The following is a 27,150-nucleotide window of genomic DNA, read 5'->3' on the forward strand; positions in this document are numbered from 1 at the left end:
CTTTCATGCTTAGCATGGCTGGCTGATTTTTGTGTCCTGGTTAGATAATTAAACAATGTCGAGTCAATAGAATTTGACATTCTGTTTACATTAAATGGTTTAGTGTAAATAGAATGTCAAATAATTAAAGCACTCTCCAGTTTAAAATTGTTTCAGCTTGCGATGCCAATTATCAATGTCTTTTTTGAAGCAGCAAGAATTTCCATAAATAGTGACTATATTCTTTTTTTTTCTCAGGTCAATCTGGCTGTAGATTTTAACTTTAAAGTGTTTGACATAAAAAATAAATTCTAATGGATTTTTTTAAAGCCATACAAAATGTGCTTGTTATACAACAGCAGCTTCCTTATAAAGTATGTAGCGCTCAGCTAGTGCTGTGGTACAACTACTAATAATGACCTTTGATCTGTAAAATAGTTTCCAACCTGCTTTTTGAAGAAGGTGCAAGTAAAAGATTTGAACATTGTCGTGTGATGCAAGTTACCATTAATGGAGAAGAAATTGCCCCTAAACGTAGGAAACAAGGTCCTGTCTCTTCGAAACCACCTGCTTCATTGACAAGAGCTGACCTGAAAATTGGGAAGCTTCGTTAGGAGGTTCTCCCTTTGAGTATGAAGGGCAAGGCTATGAGTATTAAGATGGCCATAATGCTGATTTAAAGAGCTTTTGATTCCTCTTAAGCTTGTATATACACCAACACCCCTCTGCATGTCATCAGTCCTTCAATACCACACTCTGCTGTCATCATTAACTTCTTTTTCCATTTTTCACCTCTAATTGACTTGGTCTTGATTCATCTGATGAGGGTGATGTTGATAGCAAAAATGTAACTGTTAAGGAGGCAGCAAGGATACTTTCAGTAAAAGATTCGTTGGACACTCAGTCTCAAAGAAGAAACTGCTGAATGTAATAGGCAGCAAAGCAGCCTATAGATATTTTTGTCTCCTCCTAAAGAAGTCAGCCAATAATGTTTTAATTCAGAGAGAAAATATCCTTTGAAATTTAAACATCTTTCTCAAAGCATTTCCTGTCTCAATGGCCCAAACAAGGGGCTTACATGTTCAGAAGTTTGCCTCCAACCAGAGTAGCTAGTCTGGCAACATTTGCTACATTTCCCACAGACCTTCCCAAAATGTTGTCCTTAGGTCATTACAAGTGTAAAAATATTACCTTTTACTTTTTATTGGTTGATTTGTTGCTTAACTATGTATTTTTTTTCCAGTAAGGCGCTTGGAGAAGAATGTAAAAGAAGTGCTTGAAGATTTTGCTGAGGACAATGATAAAAAGGTGAAGCTCCTGACTGGCAAGAGGGTCCAGCTCGCAGAGGATCTCAGTAAGTACCTTCTCTATAGTGTTTCAGAACTAGCTTAAAATGAAGCAAGTTCTGACCACTCACCTTGAGAATGTTTATTGCAATATGGGTTGTTTATGTGCTAATATGTAGTTAATATCACCAATGGAAATTTTCTTAAGTATAGTTAGGCCTTACCGATTCAAAGGTGGACATCCGTAGTATGGTGTGATAAAACAATGTAATTTACATTAGATATGAATTCACTGTTCTAAATATATTGCATCAGTATATTGAAAAATGTAGTTAAATTGGAGTAATATTGTAAAGGGAAATTCTTGTTTTTCTAGTACAATGTACAACATGGTTTATCAACATCTCAGACACCTGTCTCTGGGTGATTCAGTCTTGACTGTGTAAGAAGGTTTTGATCCCATCTCTTTTTTTAATTATAGGGTGAGATATGCTGCCTTCCCCAGATAATACTGGCATTTATTACAGATTAGCTGGAAATTCCTGTGACTTGCTGGCCAGCTTGTTTTAGGCCTTTTGTACAGAAACAAAACCTGTTGGACATGAAGATCTGATATGTCATGCTTATTAAGCTGAGACGACCATTACATTGAGACATTTAGCAAGGAAGAAAATCAAGCAGATTTAACCTTCCAGAGGGTTTACAGTAGTTTAACACTTTGAGTCACTTGGAAAGTGTTAAGGGATCACAGGTGACCTTTCTTCTTGTAACTTTAGTTTGTGTTTGATGTAGCAACTAAGTTTCTCCTAAAATATGAGTTTGGATATTTAATTCAGAATAAATGAATGCTGTGGTCAGTGTTTCTTATATTTGGTGATGTTTGGATATCAGGGTTCAGTGAGAGAGAGAATCCTTCAGTCACTGTTAGTGTTTCCTAAGTATGAATTAAGTCTTCTGTTTTCTACATCTAAAACATACAAAAAATATTTTGTATAAAATAAACTCAAAACCTAAGGAATTTTTTTAATAGTTCTGATTTTATTACATTGCAAGTGTTACCTTATTATTGGAAGTATTGTTATTAGAATCTCAGTCGCTTACAGTATTTGTCATTTAGAAAGTTTTCCTGTATTATTTTGGAATTATGAGTGGGAGTTTAGTGAATCTAAGGCACATTGGTGTTTTTTTACTGGTCTCTGAAACAACTGGTGCGACCATATAATTTTTATTATAGGTTCATAATTCTCTCCAAACATCCTGTGTTGCTTTTGAAACCCTGTATCTCCCATCATGTAGCCATTCTTAGAGTGGGTGGAATGTGTTTTACCAAATAAGGCTTTTTGTTCTCTATATATTTACATTGGGGTAAAACTAATGGTAACCTGCATGGTGGGTCACACATTCAATGAGGAAGTTCTCTCTTTTATTAGTGAGCAGTGGTGTTTATTTCTTGCTTTGATATTGATACTGGATTTTACCTTTTTTCCTGAGCAAATACTGGCATTGGAGTGAAACGTGGTGATTTTTTTATTTATCCTTAAATAATCTCCTGTTTCAAAACAGGGTAAAGGAGCACTAGAAAATACATAATGTTTCAGTGAATCTGACTTTAGTTTGTACCTAAATCAACTTGGAATTTTTGCATTGTCAATTTTACTTCTCACCTGCATCAGAATAGCCTCCCATTTCAAAGCAGTAACAGCTGGGTAGTTATTTTGTAAACCAAGACTTCACTTGTAAGAACCTGTGTGTGTATAATCCAAGATGTCTGTGTATTTAGTAAATATGCTTCAAATTTGTAGTATGCATTTTGTAATTTGCTCTGTAGCTAAAAACATTGTCACTGCACTTCATTTCTTTAGATTCAGGTCAGAGATCCCACACACATTTTTCACAGGAAATAATCATTATTCAGTACAAAACGATGCATGATGACGTGTTCTGGTTTATTGTACCTATGGGAAGATGTTAAAACTACCGCTGCTTAGCTCTGTAGTCAGGTCAGCAGTGTTCTCTCTACTTTCTATATGCTTTTATTGCTAAGTGGTTATAATTTTTATGGGCAGATGACAGGAAAAAAGGATTTCTTCGCCTTTCCCTCGGTGAACAGAGTCCTTTTCTGTCGTGCAGGCATTTTTGTACTCCTGAGACAGACTTCGATAGCTGCGAGCATAAAACTCTCAGGTGGCTATACAAGTAATTTCCTTTTTACAGCATTTTGTGTACTCTGCTTAAGGAATGAAAATCCTGACTCCCACAACTCACATTCATAAAGTATTTGTATTTTAATTAGGCATGGAATGGAAGAGATCTCCTGAATGATGGAGTCCAGTCTGTCTCTGTTCCAGGCAGCTGTGTTTATATAACCCGGCTCATTCAGGTATCTTGAGCTCCATCTTTAAATCACTTAACTTGTTGGAGCTCACTATTCGTACTAAAGTCATGTTCCAGGACTTCATTCCTTTGATGGTTATAACTGGTCTTTTAAATTCCAGTCTAAATTTGTAAATGTGAGGCTGGGATTCGTTTCCTGATTGGAAGCTGTGCTTGCAAATGTAAATTATTCATATTGCTGGGGCTGGGATGCTTCCTCTTGATGCTGATGATACAGCAACACTGTCTCACTTCTGTGACATTGGTCTTTTAATGCTGAAGCACTGGAAATGTTTTGTTTGTTCAGTATACTGGTTAATGTCAAACTGTTTCTAACACGGGTCTCATGTTAGAGAGCTCACATAAGACTCAAAACTTATTTGAGCAGGTCCTGTTCTCTGTGTTCTACAGCTTTCAATGGTATTTTAACCCTGTATATGAATATTTCTTGATGACCTTTAGGCCCTGAGTCTTGCTGCTTATCAGATTTTACTTCTCAGGATTTGTTCTAGGTATTCTAAAGACTGTAAACAGATCTTTTGAGCAGTTTCTAACAAATTACATAATTTATAATGCACTGAAGGTTACCTTTTCTTAAAAAAAATACTTTTAATGTAATGTGAGTGTACTCCTTATTGTAAGTATCATCATGATACTTGTACCAGTGAACAGTGACTAAGCTTATGGAAATAAAGAAGCCCTAGGACTAAAGAGCATCTGTAAGAAAGGATCATAAGATACAAAAAGGGTAGAGCAGAAAATTAATAGCTGAATTGGAAAAAGTGACTTTAAAAATGTCCTAAAATGCAATCAATCCATAAGAATACACGTTCTGAAAGAGGCCCAGGTCGGGGTACCCCGGTGTCCTGTCCATTGCAATGAGCAGACGTGGGTTCTTGGGGACCAGCAGAACAGGGTAAGCACACAGTGGTACTTGCCTGGTGTGCTCTCTCAGCATCTAACAATCTGTGCTTCCAGCATTTCCTAATCCTGAGGTAATATCTTTGTGATTAATAGCCATTCATGGATTTATTTTTTTTCCCTCCTGTGAATTTCTCTAACTGCTTTTTGAACTCATGTAAACTTTGGCATCTGCAACATCCTGTGGCAATTAGTTCCAGAGTTTAATGACACATTGTGTGAAAAAGTACTTCCTTTTGTTTGTTTTTGAGCCACCTGCCAGTTTCATTAGGTTCTCCTTAGTACTTGCACTTTGAAAAACATTCAGTAATCTTTCCCTATTCATTTTTTTTGTGCCACTCATGACTTCATAGTTGTTTATGCTGCCCACACTTGATCTTGAAAATTTCTCATCTGTGTAGTTGCTCTTTGCATGGACATTGTTTCATACCTTCACTCAGCCTTGCCACTCTTTTCCCCTTTTTTTGTTCTACTAAACCCTTTTTGAGATCAAAGTGCAGAACAGCACACAGTATTCAAAATGCATCTGCATTATGGATTTATACAGTTGCATTATGATGCTTTCTGGTTTTTAATCTGGTCTTTTTACAGTAATGTCTTGTGGTCCATTTCCTTTTTTGCTGCTGCTGAGCAACGAGCTGATGGCTGCACTGGACTGTCTGCTACGACTTCATGTTCTTTTGTGAGAAGTAACAGCCAGTTCAGAGCCCATCAGCCTTGTCATTTTCCAAGCTGTGTTTTTAAACTATAGGTACAGTTAAGATATGTCGAGCATTTTGCTGAGGATGCAGAAACAAGAGGAAAGTGCTGTCTCTGACCTGTCTAACTGGGAACTTCAGGCATATTCAGGAATTGGCAGGAATCTGTTTTTAACACAGTGGTTCACAACCTCCCTCACAAATCTGGTGGATTATTTATATTGAAGTTCTTCACCAAAGTTGTCTGTCAGTTGAAGAACATACCCAGGTCTGTCGCCCTGGGCTAGATAGTCTCATCAGCAACAGGAAGAATTATATTTCCGTTCCAGTTGACACATGCATCTTGGTTGCGCTTGTAAGGAACATTTAATGAAGAACTGTTGTTCTTACATAACTGAGGACCTGGCACCTGACCCTAGCAGGGGGAAAGGACCGAGAGACATCGGACTATGAATTCTTAATGTAATACACAGTCTCTTCCCGGAATATATACTGATACCTGTATACATACTGATACCTGTATTTACAAGTTAATTTAGGGGGGAAGGACTGAGAGACATCGGACTATGAATTCTTAATGTAATACACAGTCTCTTCCCAGAATATGTACTGACACCTGTATACATACCGATACCTGTATTGATAAGTTAATTTAGGAGGAAGTGTAGCCAAAGTACCAGGAATCCATATCTTAAATAAATTGATAAGGGGAAGGGTATTGTGTGCGTCGGGATAGTCTGTAAACCCTGAAGTACCCAACCAATGGGAACAGGGGAGGGAAAATGTGGCCAGGATTTTGGGGAGATATAAGCAGGGGCTTTTTGTCCTATTAGGTGTGCCTGCCTTTAGGTAGAACACCCGGTCTTGCAAAATCGTTATTAAAATATGCTTTGCTGAGAGATCCTGCCTGAGCCTATTATATTTGCGAAATAATGGCTTCCTATACGCTCGTTGCTGAAGGACGAACTATTTTGATTTGAAACTTATGTTCCACACAACAAGTATTTTACTATATGCTTGTTTAAATCAGTATCTTAAATATACCATGTGCTAAGTTCTGTAAGAAGTAAAATAGGGTAGAGGGAGCTAAAAGTACAGTGGTAAACATTAATCTTTTAAAAGATGATTTTCCACTCATAAAAATGCACCTGCCCTGTTTGCATTGCGGACTTTAAGGCACTGAATTGTGGCTGGAGGGAAAATCTAGTATCTAATGGTGCCAGTCAGTCCCTTCAAAAGCCGCCGACTGTGTTATGCACAAGCGTGTGTGCTCTACACAAAGCTTCTCCACTTTTTTTTTTAGTATTACCTGTTGTTTCTACAGTACCTTAGAAAATTGATCAGCTGCTATATCTCATTTATTCTATTAGTAATCTTTTAGTGTTTGCTAGTTCATACTTTTTTGTCCTGTATTCATGTTTAACTCTTCCAAAGTGACTGACATTGGACATTCTTGCAGGCTGCCCCTGAACTTACTGAAAGTTTCTAAACTTTAAATGTCTTTTTAAATGTTCAGGGTTTTTTTCTGCAAAATCTGTTAAAATGGTAGGGCTGCTGGCATTTGCTGAGTTTCAGGATCTTTTTGATGGCAATGCTAAAGTGGGTTGGTTATTTATAAAAGACAATTATTTGAAGTCGTACCTTCCCTGGAACTATTATCTTTTTAATGATGTTTTTCCAGTATTGGGTAATACTTTTTTTGGGGGGGAGGGTGGAGAAATGAATCTGTAGGTGGAAGAATTTAATTTCAAGATAAACAATATCTTTTCTGCTGTTATATTTTTAGCAGAAATGACAGAATAATAATTCCAGCAGAAATACCCCATAGTTCTATGCAAAATTGATAACATGTGGATAAATCTTAACTTCCAGTAGACTACTTTTTAACATGGCAGGTTTTTTCCATGTTGAGCTCCCAGTGAAAGGCTTCCCAGAACTACCTAATTGCTTCCAGAATTCCACTCTGCTGGACTTGCTCTTTATATATAAAGGGCCAAAGCAAACTTGCTCCCTAGTGTGGACTTCGTGCTGTAATTAAGTTGCTGTACAAGTTTCCAACACAAGATGGCAATGAGTCACCTCCCCTCTCTGGTTACTTTTTCTTGCTTTCCAGTGGACATTGGTTTCTGGATGTTAGGTTTTTTTCTTCTAGGAGGAAGATGGGTTTGCATAACCCTGTCTCTCATGTTTTCCACTCTCTGGTTTGTTTTTGTTTGGTTGTATGACATAGAATTTGTGAAGATTGCACGGGATGGTCGTTTTTTTCTCAGTTACGCTTTTTTCATTAGCAACTGCGTGGAAAGTATTAGTTTGTTAAGCTTTGTTACTAAAACACTGCTACGAACTGAATGTTTTAATCATTTCAGAAAGGGGATCTTCCGGTGACTTATCCTAAACCTAAGATGCATATATTCCTAGTGCAGTAGCATTTAAAACATGCTGGGTGGTGCACATGTGCATTGAATATTTCAGGCGGATCCTGGCTTCAGGCAGTCGGCAGGAGCTTTGCCACTGACCTCACTGGTCACAGACCCCAAAGAAACACACATGATCCATCTTCACTTCTTTCTTCTCCTTTACTCCCTTTAAACAGCTAAACTAGGAATGTTGCAAAAGCATCTTTTATGTGCACAGGATAAACACGTGTAACATTAGTACATGCGAAGCATCTTTTTAGGTCAGCGTACTATTCCTCCAATATCCAGTTTCCTCGTAAGTTTAAAAAAAGGAAAAGAAAACCCAGAACTTCACTGAATTGTAAGTAAGACCATGTACATTTACACAGGGAGAGTCATTGGCTGGAGGTGGGAAGGGACTTGCGGAATGCCTGTGGAAACTCGATCCTGAAATTACTGGCTATGAATGTGGAGGGGTCAGCTCTAAGTTCGTTTGTCAGTAGTATTGACACCTGTACAGGTGCCATGGGCTACCTGAGACTTCGTTCTGCACAAAAGCTTTTTGAAACTTCCGAGCCCTCACATGAAGAAAAGGTAGCTTAGGGCCATTTGTTTAAATTCTGTCATACATTTGTAAGGTATGGAATAGAACAGTTTGCAGAACTTAATTATTTTCTTGTAAAGGCTAAAACATAAAAACTAAATAAACCAGTGTTACAGTAAAGTACTTTTAAGTTTTATGTCTAAAGTGATTGCTTTAGAGTCACTGCATTAAATTCTTAATGGACTTTTTCTCTTGTGTTGAATCCATTAGTGTTTAATGTAAACCTTTTGCAAACTTTAAGTATTAATGGTTTAATATCATATGTGAATATAATAAACTTGCTGTTTTAATGGAGTTAGAAAGCTGATGTTAGCTAGGGTTGGTACTTCCATATGCAAGTGGCTGAGTCAGGATCTGTGATGTATTTGGCTAAGCTGAGTGGGCTCTGTTATATGTAACAAACCAATTTAAATCAAGCAAGTCTTTTTTGTTGTGCATCTATGCAAAGTTGGGATAAAGTGTGTGAGCGGTACTTCAGATAATTAATTGCTCTGCAGTTACTTTTCATTGCTGTTAGCTGCAGAATAAAATTGTTGTGTGAAACTAACCCTATATTGTGGTTATTACTGTGGCCTAATTAAGATTTAGTCCCTTGACATGACTCAACACTTTTTGATTTGACTTGCATCCTACAATGTCCAACATGACATTGTTTCATGTACTCCTTTAAATCATGCTTTGACTTGGCTTCCTAAAGTCTTTGCTTCCATTTTCTCTTCTGAGTTTCAACTTTTTTAAAAGGTCACAGCATTTCATAGGGGGCAAATCTCAGCTGTAGGGGGAAGATCTCTCAAATAAGAAGATCTTGGGTAATTTTACATTAGAAACCAGAGGCAGACAAAGCAGTTTGAAGTGTGGTGGCTAGTAGTCCTTAAATCAATTCTTGAGGTCCTTGTTCAGAACCAACATGGGTTTTGGTGTTTACAAGATACAGAAAAAAAAGGTGGAACGTTGAAGATATTTGAATGTAGAGCCCAAATGTCACCCCTACCGCTCAAAGACAAACATGAAGAAGAGGAAAGCATCCGAAGTCCAAATGGAGGGGTCATATTATTAGAATCTGCAGAATTACGGTTACTTTGTGCTCTGATTTCTTCCATAATGCCTCAATATTGGATTTTTAGAAGTTACATAAGTAAAAATATGGTCACTTCGTAGTTGTGAGACAGTTCACAGAAGTGACAGCGGTCTTGCTTTGCTCCTTCCAGCTGGTTGCAGCAGTGAGGAGTGCTCAGTTATGGTCTGATCCTGAGCTGGCAGAAAGTTACACCAGGAGACATCGTGACCTTCTAACCAGACAAAAGCAGAGCGGCCGTTTCCCTCTGGGAATCACAGGACAGATCTCCAGCTTCTGATTCACGTCTGCAGGGTCGCTCCTGTTGTCACTGTCCCCTGCCAGCAGCTTTCCCTGGGTTGTTGGTGGGGCCTGCATCTTATCAGAGGCTGCCTGTCACTTAGAGCACGTTCATTTCTGCCCCAAACTCAGTCAGTCGAATGAAGGGCTCATGTGGGCCACCTGTGTCCTACGAGTTTGAGCTTGTGCTGGTGTCACGGTGAGCTGGTGGCAGTTTGACTCCTGTGTCCCCTTTGAGCTGTGGAGAGGTCCTGGTGCTCCATAGCGCGGGAGGGCAGGGGGCAACATGCTTGGAATCTGTGCACTCATGTCTTCATTTCCCTTGCCTTTGGATGTGAGCAAGTCAGCAACAGTGCATCTCATTATTTTTAGTAGATCTGCTGACTTGCTGGTGCTCTGACAGAGTGCAAATTGGTTTTGCGTGATTATCCTGTTTTTAATTCCATGTAGATAAGTTATGAAATTAAACCAAGCAAGTGTGCTTTGACATGAAAGACCCTAGTTGAATGTTTAAGTTTGTTTTTTTGTTGTTTTTTTTTTTTCCTCAGAGTTTTGGGGCAGCTGCATGAAACTAATGAATTAAAACCAGAAGAATGTGTAGGATGGTCTGTGTCAAAGTGCAGATAAGGTAGTTCCTGCTTTGTGTCATGGCAGAAAGTGCTTTAAAAAGATGCATCTTCTCAGAGAGGGAAGTAATCCTCAAGGGAGAACATACATCACTTGTAAACCTCCTGTGATGGAGTGATGGTTTACTTAACTTGAGAATCCCAGATGACCACAGATGTCTGCTGTGATTTCTTAAAGTTATTGATGAAGAGTTAGGCACTGATGTCCAGATTCTAAAATGGATCCTTACAAAGTTCAGCACATTTGTCACTGACTAAGCGAAGCCTATCACTTAAAGTTGACATTGAAAAATAATGATAAACTGCTACATGAGTAATGACGTATTTAATGCCTGTTAATCTTGCCTTAGACCCATGTCTCTTGTACCCGAGGGTCATTCTGGTGTTGTCTGCCAAATTTTTGTTTTGCTGAAAATTTCCTTAGTAATGCAAGGATCAAAACATCTAATTGGATGCTATTTTCTTTTTAGTACTGGTTGCTAATGAGGTTACCTATTAATCAAAATGTACATAAGTACTTATCACAGAAAGATTACTATTTGTATAAATGCAAACCTTTAAACTGACCAATGCTTGTGTTTGGTTTGAACTAGCGTGGAACTGTGGAGTGTAACATTCACGTTTCCAAACTCTGGAGGAGTCGGTGTGGTGTCTGTTGCACAGTGTTGATGTTGTAGTGGACTCCACTTTGCTTCTAATTTGGAAGTCTGTATTAAAAAAAAAAAAGAGAGAGAGAAGGAAATATTTTTAGCTAGGAATGATAGCAAACTAAGGAAAAAGTAATAGAACAACGTGTTTTTCTTCAGGGCATGGTGACTTACATTCCTGACTATCAAAAATGAAGTTCATTGTTATGATGATCTAAGAACTCATCACCATTTTATTTTGTGACATGTTTTAGAGAGACTTTAATGTAACTAATCCTGATAGCATATAATTTTATTATCCAGTTACTGAGCATGCTCTATTTTGGGTGGAGAACCAACACATATCAGTTACTTCTTATGTTAAAGTCTCTTTACAGTTTTAAGGTTTTATGTCATTTCTGCATAAGAAGTAGTTTTAGTTTTGTTTTTTGGTTTGTTTGGGTTTTTTTTCTTATATCACTGGATGAATCATTGGGTGGTATTTTGGTTTACCCTTATACTTTTCACTATTTCCACCCAAAATAATGAGCATCATCGTGTTCTGATTCAGTCTAGCTTAAGAGTTTTGATTTTGAAATTAAATCTTTCTGTGTCTGTAAGTCTGATTCAAGATGTAAGTCTATTTTATGTTCATTCTGCTGTTAAGCTCCTCCTAGTTGTCCAGTAAGCAGCACCACTGAATTCTGTTGAAAGATGGAGTTATTAGAACAGTTTTAATTAAAAATCTACAGTAGAGAAGGACTGGAAGGTGCCCTAGTCCTACCTTGCTAATGCAGAGATCGTGACTCTCAGAAACTTGCAGCTTAATATCGTTTAATAATCATTTGTACATTAATCTAACCTTAATGACAGTATAGAAATGTATACTCATTTGTGACCTCACATTACAATTTGCCAAAATGTAGTTTCTTTTCTGTAGACAAGCGGGAGTGATGTGTAACAGCCTGTAGAAGCATAGCTGGTATAAAGTCGGCAGACTGCACAGCTGTCAGGTTTGTGTCAGCCCTGTACCTCGGGCCCATGTGCTCTGTCAGAGACACAACAACTTGTTGCAAACCAGCCCCGAGAGCTCCAGGGACCCCTCCAAGAAATACAGTCACTGATGTTCTCTTCTAATGGGGAGGGGGAAATGTGTTGCCAAAGCTATTTCGCTAAACTGCAGGAGTCCGGCTTGTGTACCTGGGGCAGCCATAGGTCAAGACATTGATTAGCAATCTACAGTTTCATCAGCACAATGTGCAATTCCTGTTCCTGGTGCTAAAAAGCCTTACTGGTAACGCTAAAATGATGTTCCAGTGCTCAATACCTTGTGAAAATAGCTGAAAGGTTTTCAGACAAGCTCCATTCTACTGCTGCCTGGTTATCTTCAGTCTGAACAAAAGATGATACTGTTTTGTACAGGCAGCTGGTAGCTTTGCTCAGGTGAGATATGCAGGAATTACTAATATCATATTAATTATTACTTGCAACAAATGTGACTTCAGTGATGGCAGCTGCAGTTTGTTTTAGCTTTGGTTTTCTGTATAAAATGACTTCTTAAGACTCAGATTTTATTATGTTTCTACAGCAGGCTACGTATATAATCTAGAAGGTGACCTTTTCCTGTTTCAGATGTGGATTCACCTATGACAAAGAAAAAATGTACACTATATATGTATATGTCTTTGTAGGAAATGGCTCCTTGATGTTTTCTCCTGTTAATACCACGCAAAAGGAGATTTTCAACCAGGTCACTAGCAGGCAGTTGTTGATGAACTCGTATCTATGAAATGAATATGTTGACTGACCCTTGCAGTTTTTAATAGTGATATTAAAATGATATGTTTAGCACCTTGTCTTGTTCTAGGGTTTAATATATGTATTTCTGAGAGGATGTTGAAACATTATCTTTGTCTCTTTAATAATGGAAGCATCTCACCTGATGCACTTGGATAGTTAGAGCTTGTCCCTGTCCTTCTCATTGTCTTTCTGGAACTGATAACCAGAGTACAGATATTCTAGATGTTACTCAGGCCAAAATACCTTTTATCTCAGGATAGCAAAGGTACTCATGCAAGTTGAAAAATTGTCAGTAACTGGTGAATATAATGGTGGATGTTTAGCTTTATATGTCTGAGAGGGGAAGTCTGATTTATAGATGTATTTACAATGTATTTGTATCATAATTTTCCCATTCCATTGCACATACTTTGAGGTCAAAATTTATTGAAAGAACTCAAACTGGCTGCAAATTCATCATTATAGATTGCAATACATATACGAAACATTTTGTAACAATAAAGGAAAACTACTATGATGTAGCATCAGTTAGCATCTTCATTCTAACTACTAGTAACTAAAGAGTATGCTAGCTTGCATTTTAAAGGCTGTATATTTTTAATGATTAATGAATTTACTACATGAACTATTAGAAATTCCATTTAAACTTTTCAGGGTTCTGCAATGCTTTTATTAATCTAATGAGCTAATTGTTAAAGATTCATTCACATGATTCATCCTCCCGCTCAGCCTTTTTTAAAGAACTTTTAGCTGCGGACTCTCTCTCTTGACAAACCAATATTTATAGCAGTTTGACAGCAGGATGAGGAACAGCGTTTGTCTTTGTAACAGCTTGAAGAAAAGGCCTTTCCCGCACCCAGCCATGCAGTTACAATCTTGACCTCTTTCTTAGCTGGGAACATACACCCAGCAGACAAGCAGCACCTCCCATGTGTTTTCTTGACCCTGTGACTGTCCATTCACTTCCCATCTGTTTTGCAGCCTTAAAGGAACAGAGGGGGCCCTCTACTTATAAATCTGTCTTTGCAGCTGATAAATGATGTTCTGTCTCTTTAAAGGCAGCCTGGGTGGTTTTGCCTTCCTCCCCCCATTAAAATTTAGCTTTCCTCTTGGCCTCATCCAGAGGAGAATACAGTGTGTGAACAAGAGGAAACTGGCAAAAAATGCAATGGGTATTTTCAAAGGATTTTCTCAAATTCAGCAGAACGTGGCGCTGCAGTGATCAGTAAATTGGAGTAGCTGCCAGGCTGTGCGAGACATGAGGAATTGTGTTGATGCAGGTCTTGTAACCGGGGTGGAAAGTCCACATTCTGGGGCATGATTTGGGTGGTGGTGAGCGTGCTGCATCCAGCGGTTTCAACCAGAAGTCGAGCTTGTGTGTAGCCCTTGGAAAATCCGGAATGTGATACAAAAGGCTGAACTCCCGAGAGGTGTTTCCCCCACTCACACATACAATTCTTCACCCTACTGTTCATAGCGGGTTGTGTACAACTGCGAGGCTTGTGTCTTAGGCAGCCCTTAGCTAAAATTCGCCGTTCATTGTGAAACTGTGGATGTACATTTCCGCTTTTTAACGTTGTGCTTCTGGGCATTCGGATGAAATCTGACTACAAACTGGGCTTTACTTTTTACTACAGGAAAGATGAGCGTTTGCAGCAGTAAATTCAACATTTCTACCTTTATGGTTAATTAACCATAACATAGAAGTAGCACAGCAAGCACTGGGAATGTTTGTAGGCAAGGAAGGGATTAATAAAGGAAGGAAGATTTAAAAAATAATAAATAAAGGGGGGGCTAAAGTATGTATGTATGATTTTAATGTCTCAAAATTAATTTATCTTCAGAAGCATAAGTAAGACAGGTTCTGTGAGCAGAGGCCACACCTCTTATCAAACCAGTTAATGCAGTTGGAAAATACCTAGAAAACATTTCCTTGCTACTTAGAGCATGGTTGAAATAAAATCAGTAATGTACTTTTGTAATTTGTGTTTAATATTAATTTTGAGACTATTTGGCCTTACCTCAGGAGATTCACATGGTAACTTACTTTAGCTGTTTCTTTTTAGCAGTGATTCCCCAGGTTCTGCACTGTTCATTACTAGATAGGCTCACCTGTATCAGTCAGCAAGCACTCCTTGTAGGACTATTTCAGGGGTTTCATTTCTGACCAGCTTGTGATATTAGGAAAAGCAAACTTTTATCTGTATCTGTGCCTTTCTGTGTTCACACTGTACCCAAATCCTAATTACAGATCAATTAGTCTGGTTTTGAGCCTTTTAGATTTAGGATCGCAGGATTCATGAAAAGAAAATGAGTGGGTAGCAATATCATTTCATATGGAGATAAGGAAAGGCAGCATGAATGAGGATTTCAAGACATCTGAATAAACAATTTCCTCATTCTGTCAGTGAAGTTTTATGGGATGTGGAGGGAGGATTACGGGAATATTCATGACAAGATCAAGAGGCGTAATGAGTTGATGTATGAACCAGCTTATCTTTTAGGTAAACACGGGGTAAATGGGAAGTAGAATAACCATTCATTGCCCCTAGGCTTGTGAATTCTGCTGTTCTAAGGAAACAAGGGTTTAGTTACAGTTATTCTATATTGATTTCATTTGATTTCTTGATCACTGTTTAACAAATGCTGGAAGAATTACGTGTTTGTGACTTCACGCTTGCGTTAAAAATACCAGAGACCACGTTGTCTTTCTAGAATCCAGTGCAAGTGATAGTATATATTTAAACTTATGCACTACCGTATAATAAGAGTGTAATAATTGAACGGCCTTCTGTGATATTAGAGCATTGTATAACAGTGCTGGGGTAGTTCAACCTGTTACAAAAATTATTTCCTAGTAAGCTGAATGCATTTAATCTGTGGTTTGCTTGTACATGGAAAAACGCAGTATCTCCAAACCTAGGAAGTGCAACATGTCACCTTTGTCTATCCTTCAATTTACTTATGTAGTGAGTTTTCTTATCTGAAACTCAAATGATATTCTGGGTTTAACGTGCTGATAAACCTTCCTCAGGACAAAATGTTCTGCAATTTACAAGTCTAAATCACTAATATTTTGATCTAGGTGTCAATCGGAACCCTGCAAATGTGGGTACACAGCTTTCACAGAGGAGTGAACTCCCCCAAATAAAGACGGGCATCATCTGACCCTTGAGTTGTGACAATTAATTGTTGTGCCAAATGCAACATCACACGGTGCTGATGAAACCGCGGGCACTTACCCCAGAACTGCAGACCCTGCGCTTGTGCTCATCGGTCCTGCCCGAGCATTTGCATATACTGGTTTATTAAGACGTGTGTTGTGTAAATGCACAACTCTGACCCCATTTAGCAGATCGCACAGGACGGACCTGGGGGCAGGTGCTGCAGGTTGGCCGGGCTGTGCTGCTGCAAAGGGCTTTTCTGCTGCTGGGAGCACAGGGCATCGCAGGAATAATTGCAGCTATTTGGCAGCCATCATAACTGTTCTTTTTTAAGAATAGCCAGTGTATTTTTTTCAAAGTATTAAATTACCTCAGGATCTCATAATTATTACAGTTAAGCAATCATTTCAATTCAGTCCAAGTATAGAAACTAATAAAGTGCTCATAATATGGAGGCAATTTTAGGATGTCTGTTCTCTGAACAAACACAGCTGATTCAGTATATTCTGCTGGAATACATATTTGCTATCGTGTTATTTTAATATGCCCTAATCAAAATATTAAAATAGATTTTGTTGGCACAAACCTTTTTTTTTTTTTTTAAGGATAAAATAATAATTACAGAGTTTTGCTGATGCTATTAATTTTCAGGCCTGGAATATTTCATTAGCAAGAGGTTGAGAAGGGAAAATATTTGCATTTAGTACTGCTAAATCTGCCTGCTTTCACCAAGTCTAATGGCTTGATCAATATAAAAAACATACCCGGGGAAAGCATGTAGCAATTAAAAAATCTACATCAAAAATAAAGGTATTAAAAGCACAACATGAAGAGATCTTCTGGGTCATGAGATCTAATCTGTTATCGCTGGCAACTTCTGCTAATTTTGGATAGCGAGGTTATAAGTCAACTCTGTCCAAGATAATGGAACATTATTTCAGAGGCTAATGTTGTAAACATATATGGAGCGTCATTACTGGAAGCTGTGCTAAGTAGTTGCCTAAATAAATACCATAGAATTAATGTTTTAATTGTAGAAGAGGTTTATATACTGACATGCAATCAATATATTTTTTTTGATATAAAAAAGATAATAATGAAAACACTTTGTGCTTAGTAAGGAGAAGTGATCGTGGGACTACTTTTTTTCATTGGCAGCTTTCAAAGATTATCTCTGTTAAACCAAATTGAGGATTCTTTTATTATTGTTTTTTTTTTCCTCGTAAAAATGAGCTATTGCTTTTTCTTAACTTCCACGATCCAGCGTTTGCCTTCACGCTGACTGTAATTTTCATTTAATATCAAAGTACTTAAATTCAAGAAGGTTCTTTGGTGTTTCCTTTAGGACGCAGAGTGTGATTCAGCTTTGCTGTACATCAGCGTGTGGATTAAGCACCGCTGGGAAGGGGACACTGAAGTGCTGAAAGTCTAAGTGGCTTTCCCTTCATCACCTAAGAATTCGTGATAAACATCTAAATTTGAGATTTCTTCATCTCCATGCAAGCTATTCTCCATACTTCATTTCAAATGCTAACTAAAATTCTCTACTTCCGTTAGAACAGGACTACACGGTTTTGTTGAGGTTGTTACTATCATTGTTAGCACTGTTATTATACTCTAAAATGGATTTTGTAGCCATCTGTGGGGTTGTCACTTTGTTACTGGGTGAAACTTTTAGTTCCCTTGGCTACATTCTTAGAGAGTTCTCTTCGGGGGGGTCAGGTTTCGGGGTTTTCCCACTCGTGCTTATGTATTCCATTGAAGACCTGATTGTTTGTCTTTCTGTTTTGCTGTTACTTCAGCTCAGCAAAGTAACTTTGTAACATATAGCATTGCTAAAGAGAAGAAAACGTTAACAAAAGATAACCTTGTATCTCCTACAGGGGAACATAAGGCCTTAATCCAATAGTATTTTTATCTTGAAAAAAAATTCAGTCTGTGTTTATTCTCATCTGACTTATTTTTGTCTGTCCTGCTCTCCCCCTGCTTCTTCGTGTTTCTGAATGGCTGTAATCACACACAGAAGGAGCTTCAAATGAGGATGTGGTGAGAGAGAAGCAGGAAATCTCGCAGGCTTTGGATTCCAGCTGCATTCTGAATCTTGCTCCATAAGCAATTTAATAAATCAAATAGGTTATATGATGACAAGTGGCTTATGGAATTGAGAAAAAAGAGTGGAAAAATGCCTAAATCTCTGAATTTTTCCCAATGTTGCCTGTTCATTCTTAGTAACTATTTGTAGTTGCGTTCAAGTTGTGTTTTTATAGAGAAATAAACTCCCAGCTTTAGTGTTTGTACAAAATAAAGTTCTGCCCACATCCAATAAAGTGCAGGTTTATACATTCTTAACATTGTGTGTGCCCTTGTGAGCAGGTGTGTTGAATACTGACATTTGGTTCCCTGAAGCTGTCCCTGCTGAAAGAGCACCGGCTTTCAACTCTTTCTGGAATGATTAGTGGTGTTTGTGAGACTTGAAGTAGAGAATACGGATATTTGGTTAAAAGAGAAAGGGATTAGCGGGCATTACTTAAAGAATAATAACTCCCTACTTGTTACAGGTGTACAGTAGTTCTCCTGCACAGCATCTAATGGAAATTTCAGGGTTTTGAAATACAACATTTCTCTTATTGGATTGCTTTGGCAAATTTTTAAATTATTAAATTAGCATAATAATGCTTGTAGAAGTTCTTCAAATGGGACAGGATTTCATCTGATGTAGAAAAATATCCTAAATCCTAGTAATTAAGAAATTAAATGCATAGGTTAATATTGACAACAGTGTTAGTTTTTGTTCGCGTTTGCAGGTGTCTCTTTTCTTTCCGGGCATGTCCTCAGTTAAGCAGCAGGTATGTGAATGACGATCTTTTTAATTCCTCCAGAAAAAGTTCGGGAAATCCAGGAAAAGCTTGAAGCCTTCATAGAAGCCCTCCATCAAGAGAAGTAGATTGTTCAAGCAGGTAATCATGTTTAACTCATAAAAAGATTGCAACGGTTTTCTCATTGTTATATATGGAATAATTATCCATCTTTTTTAGACGCACACGTTTTCATGCAGACTTGGTGAAAATTCCTTTCGGTTTTATTCCAGTGCCTGGCTGCTGCTGCCTCTTGTTTCGAACCTGCAGAGCTATAGTTTCAGCTTTACTGCTACAAGCTTATGTGAAGCTTATTAGAAATATGATTACTGGCTAGTTATTCAGATACTGTGACACACTGTATTTGATTACTCTCAGCTCATTATTTTTATCTGTGTTAAAGAGGGCAGAACTAGCTGGAATCAAAATTGAGGGAGTATTTTTCTTGTCTGTATGTAAAGCACTTTGATTCTCTTTTTTTCCTTAAAGGCACTGTGTATTGTTGGCAAAAAATATTTGCATGCAAGTAATTTCCAAATTTCTTCTCTATTAATTCTCAACAACGTAAGTCTAAGCGCTGTCATATATTTTCAGACATTTAAAAAGAATCTCCTTTCTTTTCCACAGCAACTTTACACAAGAATGCAGGCTTTTCCAGGATACCTTTCACAAAGAAAACTGAATAGAAATGGCTTTTGTGTCCCATTCTCTTTCCTGTCTTTTGGGGAGAATCCTGAAATGTTGGAGGAGAAGAAAATAATGTCCCATGGGATTGAGAGGTTCAGTTAAAATCCACCTGCTCTTTTAATTTGTGAAGCTACATGCACATGACAGAAGGATCTGACTTGTGTGTCAATGAGACAGCTTGGGAGTCCGCTGAAGTTGTATATTTGAGGTTGTTGGTTTTTTTCCTGAAAAAAGCAAGTTTTGTGTTTGGCATCTGTCTTGTACGGTAGAGCTGGATCGCATTCATGAAGTGATTTTATCTGTTGTCATTTTCTTGCTTGCAAATGATCCTTCGAGTTTGACATAAAGTTTAAGTATTTGTATGTGCATTAAAATTCCCTTCTAAGTAATGCCATTTGTATTTGTTACGCTCTGTGTTGAAGCATTCTCTGATCACTCTGGCACAGATTTAAAAGCCTGGTATTGGTGTCTTGAGAGGAAGTTGTGGATTTTGTTAAACTCCTAAACTCTTGAGAGACATCATCCAAGCGCTTCTTGTGCTTTCAAGTGAAAGTACAGACTGCTGTTCACTGGCACCTTGAAAGGTTTGGCTCAGGAAATAATGTCAACAGCTGCTCCTTTTACCTGTTCTTCCCTAATATATGTTGTTCCTCTTGAATCGTAGCCAATAACATTTCATTTCTGGGATTGCAAAGACTCCCATTTCCATGATAACTCCTTCCTTCACCGTAGGTACAAAGTAACCTGATTGAGTACGTGCGAGATGTAGAAACATACTGTGTACATTTCCAACTTGCCCAGCTTCCTTAATTTAAAAAAGGAAAATTGTAATTAATTTCATTTTTCTAATAGCTACTCTAAGACCAAAATTACTTTTATGAGAATGTTATGCACGAGGTCCTTCCACACCCACTTGGTTTCTGTCATCCAGTATAGTAAAAAGAGTAAGTGGTCTTTCTTTTATTGCCTTTTAGTTTTGCCATAGAAATGCCATGATATAGCATGATATAGGCTCTGTATCACAGGTGCCTGGCAATTAATCACCACCATATTTTTCTGCCCGCGCTTTGCTACAAATGATCTAGAAATACTTCTGAACGCTTCTGTGGAAGGAGATATTAGGCCTGAAATAGTTTGGTTTGCAGTTGTTTATGTACGTTGAAAAATTGACCTGGGTTTATTTTACCCTTTTGAAAAGGCTACTGTTTTATATATCAATTAAAATAGAGGAATGTGAACATTTTCCAGCAGGTACCATTTCTGTTTGCTCTCGGAGGAAACAGTACAAAATTTGGTAGGATGTTCCCCAAATGTGCAGACACAGAATGTTTAGTCAAGTGGACAAAAAATTAACATAGAACTATTCATAAAATGGTGTTGAAAGGTTAAATATTCCAAGGTGATCTCACTGAATGTTTTGGGATTATCTGCTTAAAATTACTTCCTGAAAATGAGTCCTTGAGAATGGAAAACATGAAAAACTGTCTTGTATCATAGTCATTCTCCGAAGAGAACTTCAGAAACGGGAGTTTGCACCATTCTGAAGGCAAAGTCCTTAGGTTGTATAGCAAGTGAAATAGGTCTGTACTTGTGTTAAATCCCTCTTTGTAAAAAAAACAAAGGCACCAAGAACACAACAAAACCAGAACTTGTGCATTTACCTAGAGATCACTGTTTGAAACTCCTGTGTAATGTAAATGTTGCAAAACGTCGCATCCAAGTGGCCCAGCGTTTGTATCTTTTAGTGTCACGTTCCTGTAGTTTTAGTTCTGACTTCTCTGTGCTACTCATCTAAGACTTAGCATGATGTATTCCATAAAAACTAGGTATTTATTGAATAAAAGTGTAACTGAATACATAATAAAATGTGGGTTTTGAACACGGTACTACTGCACCTAACTTAGAAATCGCTTTGGTCTTCTTTTTCTCATTGTTAGATTGCGAAAAAGTGTGCTGTTAATGATATCAAAACGTCTGATTCTGAAGTGCTGTGTCAGCACCAAGTGAGTGGTAACTGTGCAAAGTGTTATCTTTTACTACATAAATTAATGATTGCCATTTATGTGATATATCTAGACAAAAATGTCCTAAGAAAAATAATTATGGGCCAGTTGAAAGCTGATCTCTGTGGAAGTTTAGATAATGAACTGATATTCAAAGCAGAAATGAAGACTGGTTATGGAGTCTTAGTTTCAGGTGTGCTTAAAATAAGCCTGTTACTGGAACAATGGCTTTGGGGATTACAGAGCAGACATCTTACCAACCCTTGAGTCCAGGAATATGTATGTTTCATGTTATTTCTTAGAGATGAAAAAAGAATTTACAAAATCAATTGAAGAAAAAATATATTCAGTGTAAAATTGTGGTGTTGAAGGTGCTCCACAGAGCTTAATTTGCAGATATGGGCATGTTAAGATCAGTGAAGGATTATCTCTATGTTAACTTCATTCATGATTAAACTAACCAAAAAATGGCCTTGACAAATAAACAATGAGTAATTTTATGCTGTTTTTTATCCAACTTTATGTTAAGGTTACAGGACAGAAGAGTTAATGGCAAGTTGTGCTTATCTCACTGTTATTTGAACTGTCTCCAATTCTTGTGATACTGGCAAGTGTATTATTCAAAACTGGTTTGCACAAGTTCAGGATATTTCTCTGTATTACATACACGACCTTCAGATTCTGCATAAAGAGATTTATTGCAAGGAACAAAGACTAATCTGTAACTTCTGTGGCTTTTTGAGATTAGGGAGAGGATCAGCAAATATGAATGTAATTATTCCTTAAATGGATGTTTCATTTCCGATGCATGTTCTTTGCTGTCGTGTAGATACGGTAAGATATTTCTGTTTTTCATGAAATGAGATGTTTATGAGCCAAGGTTTAAATGTTAATGGCCAAGGATTCTTCTGTCACTTCCTCATGAAAAAGGCACAAATGGTGCTTTTTCAAATGTCAAAAATTATTCCTTCTGAGCGGTTACTTGTAACCTCATCCTAAGGTATCAGACCACGAGACAGAATGAAAACTTAGAAGTGTGTAAAAGTGTCAAAAGCAAGCATAGTTAAGTTTGAGGGTGAAAATGTCAAGTGAAGTTCTTAGTTATTACAAACATACCGGTGTGCTCTGTTTCACCATCCAGGATATATTAATCTTCTTTTTGACTGAGTATATTCTGAACCTAAACTGAGTTGTGATGTATTTTCAAAGCTAAAGCATAGAGAATTTAATTTATGTGTGTCTTAAATGTAACATAGTAACTCCTAACAATTGTATTTTAAAAGATGCAAGTTATTTCATCACTTCTGTTTAGAAACATTGATATATGGGATCTTTAAGTCTGACCCAGGGCCCCTTGAGTCATTTGGAATTCTTTGTTCTTGGTGGGATGTGGTCCTGGCGATGTCTGTGGGATATTTTTATGTCAGTGAAGGTGTTTCCATGTGAAACCAGGCTGTGATGATAACTCTGTTTCTGCAGAGTTGCAGTGTGGGTTTTCTTTGACTATTTGGAATGTGTTTCTAGGTCTTGAGGCGCTTCAGGAGCAGTTCCAGTTGTGCTTCCTCCATAGATGGGATGTACAGTGGTGAAGATTACTCAAGAATCCAGAAATAAGCCCTCTGAAGCTTATTCTGGGGCTGATTCTGGAGCTGGCTCTAGGTGCTGTTCTAGAGCTTATTCCAAAAATATTTCCAGCCATTTCTGCTGAAAACATTTGATGCCTGGCTACAAATGGCAGCGTGTTTGTTGCAGAACACTGATAGAAGGTGGTTTATTTGCTGCTGTTGGAAGTCTGTAGGGTCTAAGAGGGTTTCCAGGGCAGAGTGTCCTAACCTCTGTGGTGATTTCGTGTTCTGACATTTAAAATGGATTTTTGAACTGTCCTTGGTAGTGACAACCAACAAGATGAGCTTTGTTCAAGTTTTTCACCCAAAGGGCAACGACGAACTTTTTGAAGATTACACAGAGTGGTGCATAAGTTTTATAACAGAAATAGCTTAAGTGAAGTATCTTCTTTGACTTTCTAGAGACTTTTTTCCAGGAAGGAGCTGGGTCTCACTGGACAAGACAGACAGCTGTCACATCCTTAGAACTGCGATGGACAGGCACGTTCTGTCTGTGCTCTATTGCTATCAGCCTTGCCATTTGGAAATGACATGAACTCTACCCTCGACTGAATCTGCACAGTCATGTCTCATAAAGGAGCATCTCTTCCAGCCTGCTGCAATTCAGTAGATTGCACAACAAAAGCCTCTTCAGATCTAGAAATTGTTGTACTGCAGAAATCATAACCAAAGTTTGCTTTCATCTCCATTTCAAGCAACTGTTCCCTGTTTGCCAGCCCCATGAAATACTCATTAAGGTAACAGTATGCCTCCTATATTTAAGAACACTTGAAGTAGTATTTTGCCTCATCTCTACAAACCAATTGCCTATGGCTTTTGATGTTTAGAGACGAAACATTCATTGCAACCTTCCGTATCTGTTCTGGTTCATGTGAAAATCAACATCCTTTTTTGTGTTGCTGCCTGACAGGATGCTACAATACTATTAGCATTTGCAAAGGGTTTGCTCCCTCTAATAGCGCAACCCCCAGATCACAGGCTGCTCAGTTTGTGTTTCTCTATTATGTGAAAGACACAAAGAAGCTGAAGGCTGGCAAAGGCCTGTCAAATCTTGTAATGTAGCGAGCGACCCCGGAGCTTCATTCTGCTTTATATCATCCCTTGTTCCCCATCCCACCCCTGTCCCTGAATGGGCTCTGAGGTAGGTAAATGAATTCAGCGGTATGGTAGGCGGATGATTCCTTTCTGACCTCATTCCTGTACCATTTGTTTCCAGGCTTGTTGGAGGGAAAGGGACATATCTGAACCTTTTGTTTCAAATAATTTTCTTGCAGGTTGGGGAGTTAATGCAAACCTTGTCTGAACTCACCCGAGCGGAAAGTGTTCTGGGGTACAAGTCGCGACACGCTTGGTCCCTTGGAATTGCCAGATTAAAGGAGAAAGCACTGAGTTGGAGTTCTTTCACATTTTACATTGCTTGAACACCTGGACATTTTTTTCGTCCAGTGTGTTTATATCCTCTCTCATGCCTTGAAACATCTATCTTAAGAGCAGACAAGAAGCAAACAAAGAACGACCTTTGAACAGCCCAGTGTTACATGCTTTAGGTGGGAAGAAGTTGAGGCTGAGGCAAAGCTGGGTAGAGCACCCACTAAACAACAGTGGATTGCAGAGGGGCATTTCAGACCTATGTCTGACACTGGTAGAGCACTTTTGAGGCTTGGAGAGACTCGTGTTGGTTTGTTTAGGGATGGATCTTGGTTCATGTGTTTGATGGTAAGGAAGGCAATGGTTTCCTGCATACCAGGACTGAACCTTGAAAGCAATGGGATCTCTCATACCAGAGTTGCCGGAGCTTGAAGATAGTTTTGTAGAAGGAAGACTGGAGGAATGTGACCAGTAGCAAAATGTGAGGTGGGAATGCCACCGTAGCCATCCTGCACAGTCGTGAGCTTGCCCTCTGCGGTGTCAATGCCATGTTTGGAGGGTCGTTCTTAACCTCATGAGTAGTGGATTCCTGAGGTATCAAACACAACACAACAATATTACTCCCTCCAAGTCCTAATTGTACATAGCAGTAAGTTTTTGGTATCTGAAGTGTAAAATCATAAACCACAATAGGAACCGATCTATGTTATTGCACTCTCAGTGTTCCTGAAGGTGTTCTGCAGAAGAGGAATGTTCTGGGAAACTTGGAACTGCCACAGCAGCGTATGTCTGGGAGGAAAATGGGAGATGCACAACCCCCTCCATGTACATAGCCCAGCAGAGATCTAGTGAGAGGCCTGTTTATCATCTGGGCTCATGCTCTGTGCCGTGTGAATGATTTAAGGAAGGCTTCCACAAGCCAAAGCAGACACTGGGACAAATCTGCAAGAACATCAAGCTTCAGAGTTGATACAAAAGACACAGACATAAAGGCAATGAAAGAGGATGGTCATACCCCAGGTAAAAGTGTTGCCTTAAGAAATGTAGATTTTATGATTATGATTAATGATTTTATGTTGGTGGACTGTAGATTAAATGTGCAGGCATAAGGAATATTTTCTATCATATTGATGCCTATGCATATTAACGTATTTTCTGTATGTGCTCATAGAACTCCATGATGATGACACATTATGAGAAGCAAACTTGCACAGCCTGCAGAGATTAGGGGCATCCCCAAAACAAACTCTGCTCATCCTTCATTTTGATTCCACTGTGGTATGTTCATAGATCTCAGGTGGAAGATGGGTTCATCTAACAGTTATAAACTCAAACCCACCTAACACAAAAGCTATCTGCATATGCAAATTACTGTGTAGTTTAAAACTAATTATGGGCTAAATATTTCATCCAAATAGAACAGCTTCCCTGCCCAACCCTCAGAATTTCTTGCTAAAAACACTTTATATTTTCACAGGGTTCCAGTACTGATGGTGTATACCCTTGTGTGAGGCCTTGCCTACTTTCTCACAAGCAAGTCCAGCACAAATATTCACTGTATAGAGGCCTTTTAAAAATATAAAAATAACTAAAAAATTTTTAAATCCTCCACCAATAACTAGAAGGCAATGCTGTCCCCTTTGTTCTTATCATGTAGTAGCCCTGCTTTAACCAGTGGACAAAAGATTAATTTGTATCTTTACTTTTACCTGGCAGCTCTGATCAATTAGATCTTTTTGCAAGGAAGCTTTTTTTTAAGCTATTCAATATTTGTTTCATGGCCCAAGATTGGTTACCACTGGATCTTCTTGCCATAAGGAAAATAAGAGCTTCCCATTTAAAAAAGACTTTTCCCCTTCTGTCAGCTTATGCAGAGTGCACCGCTTCAACTGGAGGAGATAACACTTTGCTTTTCAGGAAAAGAAAACAATTTTCCTTTGGCTAGTGTCTGAAAATTAGAATTCAACAAGGCTGATGTAAGTACAGCTAGCCCGAGGTTATCTCATGAAGGTTTATCTCTGTACGCTGCTTTGTTACATGTTTTTACACACCCTGCTTGCTTTTCCTGCCAGCACAGCCTCCTTCCCTGTCCTCCTCCTCCTTGGCATGTGAATTACACCCCCACCAGGTGACATTCTCTGGCCTGTGATATGCTGAAGGTCAGATTAGATGCTTATAATAGTGCCATCTGGCTTGAAAAATACATAATTCACACTACTGCTCATGTCCCTTTTCAGTTTTGTTTCTGGTGCCTTGGTTTTAGCTACAAGTGTGTAGGACATTTTATAAGTATATCTATATCCCAACATGTATCCTATATATGCGTATGTATGCAATGAAAAAAACACACTGACTACCTCAGAAATCATGACTCGCTGACTGGTCTCTGTATGGCCCAGAACAGAATTTATTTAAGTATGTAATCTACTCTGAAAGACAAATGCTATTAGTAGATGAGTAACAGAGAAGAAACACAGGAGCGTGGTTTGTGGCAAGAGGCTGCTTTCATGTGGGAACAAGGGAACATTATACCACTTGCTGAAGCTTAGAGCAGCTCCCGGATCCTTGCCGAAATCAAGCTTCGTGATGAAAAGGCTGTTAGCCTGTTGGGCCAAGAGATGGGGATTATAAGAATATTCATGACTCCTGAGAATCAGCAGGTGAGACCTAATGCAGACATTTGTCCCTCACCCCTTTCCCCAGCTCATCCTTTTGGTAAACAGTACATAAAGGTTCCCAGAGTGACTGAATTCTGTTCCTGATCTTTTTTTCTTTCCTCCTCTTT

The 27,150-nt window shown here is 38.4% G+C and overlaps 1 protein-coding gene across 6 annotated transcripts in view; it reads left to right on the plus strand.

Annotated features, from left to right (window-relative positions):
• The window catches only part of OPA1 (OPA1 mitochondrial dynamin like GTPase), a 54,159-nt gene extending 32,891 nt beyond the window's left edge, over positions 1-21,268 (plus strand). For all 6 annotated transcript variants that reach the window (XM_065073653.1, XM_065073652.1, XM_065073651.1 and 3 more), the window contains 3 exons: positions 1,223-1,333; positions 18,707-18,784; positions 19,310-21,268. In XM_065073653.1, coding sequence (XP_064929725.1) covers positions 1,223-1,333; positions 18,707-18,771 — 176 coding nt within the window. In that variant the 3' untranslated portion in view covers positions 18,772-18,784; positions 19,310-21,268. The remainder of the gene's footprint in view (positions 1-1,222; positions 1,334-18,706; positions 18,785-19,309) is intronic.
• The last annotated feature ends 5,882 nt before the right edge of the window (positions 21,269-27,150 follow it).

Source organism: Columba livia, chromosome 9 (assembly GCF_036013475.1).
Source record: "Columba livia isolate bColLiv1 breed racing homer chromosome 9, bColLiv1.pat.W.v2, whole genome shotgun sequence".
NCBI classification, from domain to species: domain Eukaryota; kingdom Metazoa; phylum Chordata; class Aves; order Columbiformes; family Columbidae; genus Columba; species Columba livia.